This window comes from Primulina huaijiensis, chromosome 2 (assembly GCF_012295235.1).
Source record: "Primulina huaijiensis isolate GDHJ02 chromosome 2, ASM1229523v2, whole genome shotgun sequence".
Classification (NCBI taxonomy): Eukaryota; Viridiplantae; Streptophyta; class Magnoliopsida; order Lamiales; family Gesneriaceae; genus Primulina; species Primulina huaijiensis.
In genome coordinates, this window is record NC_133307.1 from 6,693,442 (window position 1) to 6,701,006 (window position 7,565).

The 7,565-nt window shown below is 37.0% G+C and overlaps 1 protein-coding gene across 1 annotated transcript; it reads left to right on the top strand.

Annotated features, from left to right (window-relative positions):
* Nucleotides 1-2,337: 2,337 nt before the first annotated feature.
* On the top strand, nucleotides 2,338-4,698 carry LOC140991731 (sulfate transporter 2.1-like). Its single transcript, XM_073461860.1, has 5 exons — nucleotides 2,338-2,535; nucleotides 2,614-2,662; nucleotides 2,756-2,963; nucleotides 3,026-3,200; nucleotides 4,483-4,698. Exons 1-5 carry the CDS (start codon nucleotides 2,353-2,355, stop codon nucleotides 4,696-4,698), a joined length of 831 nt encoding a protein of 276 aa, XP_073317961.1. The 5' UTR covers nucleotides 2,338-2,352.
* Nucleotides 4,699-7,565: the final 2,867 nt, after the last annotated feature.

A 7,565-nucleotide genomic window follows, 5' to 3' on the forward strand; every position in this document is an offset into this window, starting at 1 on the left:
AAAATTATGTAGATTAATTTATATGCAGAAATCATAAGAATTTTGAATAAAAGTTGTCTTGCTTGTGTTGTATATATATAGAGCGAGCCTCAACTCTTGGTAATTCCCCGGGAGTTCACCCAAACACTTCAAAAACCATGAGCACTCCACCTACCAAAAACATCACAATGGAGTTATAGCAGGCGGATGTTGTTAGAGTAGATGTCCTGCAAGCCAACTGCTGGCTAGGGATTTATTGATTCAAGTGAAATAAACAATCTTTATTTTAATATAATTCATTATTTCATGGTTTGTTATTTTTGAAATCTTTATATCTATGTGAGCAACATAGATAAAGATCTTGATTATACTTTAATACAAATGAATCGTAATTCGATGTTGAAACTCATTTGTAAACACTGTATGATCTAAATCCGTTCCTAGTCGATTCAGCCACCTAAAACATGGATAAATGTCGTTTGAGCTCGAGACTAGCATCTGTGATATTGTGTACCGCGTTTCTTGGTAAGGGCATAAAGATGTCCAAACATGCAGATGGGTAGTCATATGATGATTATACCGAACAACCTTCCCTCGGACTTTCCGAGTGGTTATCATTCATCGAGAGGATAAGTCTGTGGTTATGATTGTACACCATTAGTCCTTACGACCCGAGACAACACTGAGGCTTTATATGCTAAGGATGTGCTTTGACTCGTTTACCGGCTCCAGGAGAGTAATCAGGTGACGAGATTGGGTACAGTTGCGACACATGTAGGAGCCAGTGCATTGTAGTCGGGAATTCACCGCTCACCTACGGGTGTGGATATCCTATGTGATATGATGAAATAATAGTGCATGGAATCTCTGGCCAACGTATGAGATGTATGTTGGAGAAGGAGTTCTCCAATAGTACATGCGATGACACTATTCATATGTGTGTCATATAGTTATCGAATTATTATGCAACTCTCGATGAACCAGTGATTGCAGATTCGATCGGGATATATGAGATGAAGGGACCGTATTGTACATTAATCATAATCGACTGTTCTTGTAGGCACTATCAGTGATATCTAGGGAATCATGGGACGATGCAACTAGACGTTCTTACCATGATTCGATGGGTTTAATCAGAAATATGATTTCTAACATTCTCATGATCAATTGTTGATACATAGAATGAGGCAAATTAGGGTAAGCCCGTAAAGGATTATGTCCTGAATCACAAGGAGATGTGAGCCCACAGCTAGATGTATCCCTGAACCATTAAGGGTCACACAAACACTGGATCATTTTTTCTCGTTGAGAGAATAAATTCAAGAAGTTGAATTTATATTATAGTAAATTCAAAGAGTTGAATTTATGATAATTAAATTTTAAGAAAATAAATTCAATGAGTTGAATTTATGAGATAGTAAATTCAAGAAGTTGAATTTTTGAATTTATAAAATTTGGAGGGAATAAATTCAAGGAGTTGAATTTATAAAATTTGAGGATTTAATTTATTAAACTAAAAAGTTGATTTTATTAAATATTACATTTTGGAGGTGATAAATTCAAGATTCAAGGAGTTGAATTTATAATTTAAATATTAAATTCAAATGTTGTATTTATAATAGATTTAAATTAAATGTCATGGGTATATGTATAATGGGTTTGTAAGAGTACAAGACCAACATACATATTATTAAGGTTCTTAATTGGATTTTAAAAAATTAATTAATTAATTAAACTTGTTGGACTAGAATAATTAATTGATTAAGCCCATTAAGTATTTAATTTAATTAATGGACCCTAAGCTTATATATATGTGTATTAGACTTAAGATTAAACACAATTCATTCACAATTTTTCGAAAAACCCTAGCCTCCAAGAGAACACAATTTTTTGAAAATCACTCTCCTCTCTCTCTCAAAAATTCGGCCACCCTCTTTGCCAAAAGGGATTGAGTCGTCTCTCGATTTTAATTACCAACATTAAAACTTCTTCCAAATATTCTAGTGCTATTTGGAAGAGAAACAAATCTTCTGGTCGTGGACTTGATAGAAGGATTGAAGAAAGGAGTTTCTGAAGAAAGTTCGTAGGGAATTCATCAAAAGCTATTTCCACTAACCCCGGAATAGTTGAAGCCGTGTGAATATTTCATCAAAGGTATAAAGTTTAAACTCCCTATGAATGTTTGATTTTAAAAACCATAAAAGTGCCCAAAACAAATATATTTTGATTGTCAAAATAAAATAAATTTTAAAACTTCCGCTGCGTTTGGATACGAGAAAACCAAGATCCAACGTCTCCGGCTGGTCTGAAAGAGCGAAATGGCTGCTCAGCTCTCCAAGTCCACCTCTGGCATGGCAGGAACCGTAAATCTCCATGAAGGAGACCCTTTTTCGTGGAGCAAAAGCAAAGCAACCCGGTCGGCCGAATTGTTGTTTCCTCATCCTGCAAAACCTGTTTCCAATCTTAAAATGGGGAAAGAATTACGAAGCTACAAAGTTCAAGAACGATTTCATGGTTGGTTTAACTCTTGCAGCCTCTACATTCCTCATGTCTTCTGTTAAACACAAAAGAAAAGATAAATCCAATGATACAGTTCAAATTTTCTTCTAAAACTGAAAATGGATATCTTTGCAGAGTATTGGATATGCTAATCTGGCGAAACTTGATCCTCAATATGGTCTATGTAAGTTAAAGAATCAACCATCCTCTCAAATAATTTTCAACAAATAATCAAATCCACCAACTAAAACAACAATTTACATGTTAAATTCATCAGATACAAGCGTGGTGCCACCTCTGATATACGCTTTCATGGGAAGTTCAAGAGATATTGCAATCGGTCCAGTTGCAGTTGCTTTACTTCTTTTATCTGCAACCATTTCAAAAGTAGTAGACCTTTTAACTGATCCTACAGCTTACAGAAGAATGGTTTTCACCGTCACCTTCTTCACCGGTATTTTCCAGGCGCTGTTTGGATTATTCAGGTGATTACTCTCAAAATTTCAAAGAAAAAAAATATTGTATTTAACATGATTATAAACTTCAGGTTGGGTTTTCTTGTGGACTTCCGGCCACATGCTGCAATAGTAGGGTTCATGGGCGGCGCAGCCATTGTTATCGGGCTCCAACAGCTGAAGGGATTATTGGGAATAAAAAATCTGAGCTCTCATACGGATGTTGTCTCTCTAGTTCAGTCTGTCGTCAAAGCACTTCATCAAGAAGTAAGCTTTAATTCAGAATCGTTTTTTCTTTTTTGTTTTGTTTTTTTTTCCCCAATTTTTTTTTGAAACAAAATATTCATTCTTCATTAATTCAAATCAGATTTATTACAATCATGAAGTAGAATATCTGTAATAAGCTCATGACTGTCATAAGAAATAAAAAGACTAGCATAAGAATTGGCCGCCCTAGCCAGAGTGTGAGCAGCCATATTCGCTTGTCTTCTGGCAAAACGAACTTTGTACGAAGGTTCTTGATAGAGAAGGGAGCAAAATGCAGCAACAATCGATCCAAATTCACTACGATCCGCCAGCTTTGAGGCTATAGCATCTACCACCAGTTTGGAGTCTGTTTCGAATATAATGTTTTGTAGTTCCAAGGAGACAACCCAAAGAATGGCATCAAGCAACGCTTTCGCTTCAGCTTCTCGTACCTCAAGTATCCCATAACAGTTTTGCATCCTAGAGATTATGAATTATCCATTGGAGTCCCGAATTATTGCTGCTACCCCAGTTTTGCGCGCTTTCTTAAAAGTGGCTGCATCAATGTTGCATTTCATAAAGCCCGAAGGCGGTCTGTGCCATCGCATTTCTTCAGGCGAGTGTATCATCTGTGTAAGTGGAACTTGGTCCAATGTTCGAGCATATTTCCATTGTTGGAGTAGGTTGGATGCTAGTGAAATATTAACTCTAGCTAGTCTATCCACATCATTCCATAGTTTATCATTCTGATATCTCTATTTGCTCCACAAAATCATGGCTAAGTTGGACTTTTCTTGAGGTGGTCACCGTTCCAAGCATTGAGAGAACCATTGTGAAAAAGATTATGATGCATTAGCACATTCCTCAACAAGATGTATCAAGTTAGCGAGGTTCCAACAATTCTGAGCATAAGTGCAGTCTATGAAGATATGCCAATTACTCTCGATACCAGATCCACATAAAACACAACATATGGGGACATTCAGCCCTCGGTTTTGTAGGTTATTGCGACAAGAAAAGCAGTTTCTCACAATACGCAAAAGGAAGAACTTGATCTTTTGTGGTAATTCGAGCTTCCACATTTTAGCCCAAGTCCCAGATGCAATGCACGAGTAGCTAGATTGATTATATGTATTCATAAGAAGCTTATACCCTGATTTGACTGAGTAGATACCATCTCGGCTGAAGTTCCAAATTCTCATATATTCTGAATTTGGTGATAAAAGAGGAATTTTTGTTATTTCCTCGATATCTCGTGGTTGAAAATAATCATGTAGCTCATTGATATTCCATTGAATTGCAGATGGATCGATCAAAANATTGGAAGAAAAGCTCACTATCATCGGCAGGTCGAGATGTACTCATTAAATCTGTTACACATGCACTTCCAACTTATTGTATGAACTGCTTCCTACTGCCGAGTTTCTTGCTAGATGAACTCCAGCAAATGATGAACTCCTTCTGGTGGGGTTCGAAATCTAATGGAGAGAGAGGAATACACTGGATGACCTGGGATTGACTATGTGCGCAAAAAGAAATGGGAGGCTTAGGCTATCGAAACCTAGAAGGATATAACCTTGCCATGCTTGCAAAGCAAGGCTGGAAGTGTATCTCTANGCTAGGATTGGGTCCTAGTCTTGCATTTACAAAGTCGTTTCTCGGAAAATATTTGGCTTTGAGTAGCCGAGAAGATAGAGCATCAGGGGTAGAGATACACTTCCAGCCTTGCTTTGCAAGCATGGCAAGGTTATATCCTTCTAGGTTTCGATAGCCTAAGCCTCCCATTTCTTTTTGCGCACATAGTCAATCCCAGGTCATCCAGTGTATTCCTCTCTCTCCATTAGATTTCGAACCCCACCAGAAGGAGTTCATCATTTGCTGGAGTTCATCTAGCAAGAAACTCGGCAGTAGGAAGCAGTTCATACAATAAGTTGGAAGTGCATGTGTAACAGATTTAATGAGTACATCTCGACCTGCCGATGATAGTGAGCTTTTCTTCCAATTATGGATCCGTGTTAAAAGCCTATCCCGAAGATAGCCAAATATGGCCCTATTTTTGCTGCCCATACGCGACGGTAGCCCCAAATATCTGCCCGTGTCCAGTGGGTTTGACACACCCAAAATAGTTGACAATTCATCCTTTAGTTCTTGATCAATGTTTTTGCTATAAAAGATTCTAGATTTTTGCAAGTTGATAGTTTGTCCACTTGCATGCTCATAAGTCGAGAGGAGTTGCTTCATCGTGTTACATTCTTCTAGGGAGGCTCTAAAGAAGAAGAAGCTGTCATCAGCAAAGAGTAAGTGAGATATAGTCGTTGCACCACGACAGATTTTTATTCCATGTAGTGTACCACGCGCGACAGCCTTGTCAATTAGCGCAGATAATCCTTGAGCAGAAATAATAAATAGATAGGGTGATAAAGTGTCACCCTTGACGCAGTCCACGCTCTGGGATTATCGGTTCAACTAGCTTATCATTTACCCGTATTGAGTATTTCACTGTAGTAACGCACATCTTCATCATTCGGACCCATTCTCGAACAAATCCTAGACACAATAGCATATGTTCCAAAAAACCCCAATCAATGTGGTCATATGCTTTGCTGATATCAATTTTTAAAGCCACATCCCCTCTTTCGCCTTTACTCTTTCGTTTCATGTAGTGGATGATTTCAAAAGCTGCTATGACATTATCTGTGATAGAGCGCTCAAGCACAAAAGCCACCTGTGAGTTAGATATCAATGGGAAAAGTACCTTTTTGAGACGATTTGCCAAAACCTTTGAGATGATGCGATATATGACGTTGCAGAGGAATATTGGTCGTAGGTCCTTCATCGTCGTTGGGTTGGGGCATTTTGGTATCAAAGTAATTATATTGTCATTGATAGACTCCGGGAACACACCTTTCTTTAAACATTCTGATCTATTTCGAAATACATCCTCCCCCACAATATGCCAGAAGCGTTGGAAAAAAGTTGAATTGTACCCATCAGGTCCCGGGGACTTATCCGAGTGCAATTGAAATAAGGCTGTTCGAAATTCATCACTGGTGAAAGGCTCTGTTAGGCGTTGATTATCCTCATCTGTAATCATTGAATCGATGTGGCTTACCACTGGTTCGTAGTGAGCTTCACTCGCTTTGAATAGACTATCAAAGTAATCATGTGCAATGCGATTCAAATCTGGAGTCTCATCATATGTTACACCACCTTCATCAGTTAGTTGCCTGATACGGTTTTTTTCCTTTCGTCTAGTGGTCGTGCAGTGAAAGAACTTTGTATTCATGTCGCCTTCTGTCAACCAGAATTGCTATGCCCGCTGTTTCCAGAACGTCTCATATTGTGCCAGTAAATTAGATGATTTTTCCTTTAGCTCATGTACCTGTGCAATGGAGATTGGGTCGCTGTTTTCACGAAGATTTTCGATCTGCTCTTTCGTTTTTGCAATATCAACTCTAAACTCTTTGTTCAATTTTCGACTCCAATTGGATAAGTTGCTGGAGAGATTTTGCAATTTTGCAATCACGTCTCCATTCCCATAAGAATCCCAATTTAATCACATGTTTTTGTGTGTGTGGGAAATTGAGATTATTCAATCAATTTTTTGGTTTTTTATCCATTTAATCAGATCCTTTTTTTTAATTAAAATTTTTAAAAAGTGGGAATGAAGCTGGATTTTTTTTAACAAGACAAAAACTTGTGTGAGACGGTCTCACGTTTTGTATTTTGTGAGACGGATCTCTTATTTGGGTCATCCATTAAAAAATATTACTTTTTATGCTGAAAGTATTATTTTTTATCGTGAATATCGGTAGGGTTAACCCGTCTCACAGATAAAGATTCGTGAGACCATCTCACAAGAGACCTACTCTTTTAATAATGGAGCGAGGAATCATTCAATTTGCCATATTTTATTTTTCCATAAACGTATTTTATCTTTAGACATATTCACCTTTATAAATAAATTCATATTTCAACAATAGATTTGAAATTAATCATTCATCCCTATTTATATGTACTAATATTTTAAAAATTACCCTTTTCAAATAAAACTTTTGGAGCATTCTCCAATTATAATTTCCTTTTCATAATATTGCATATGTGCTATAGGTTTTGGCAAAAACTTGTGTGAGACGATCTCACGGGTCGTATTTTGTGAGACAGATCTCTTATTTGGGTCATCCATGAAAAAATATTACTTTTTATGCTAAGAGTATTACTTTTTATTGTGAATATCGATATGTTTGACACGTCTCACAGATAAAAATTAGTGAGACCGTCTCACAAGAGACATACTCATAAGTTTTTACCCAATATTTAAAAAAAATAATAGGTACCAATAATCAAATTGTACTAAATATATATGTTATGAATAATAAATTGGAT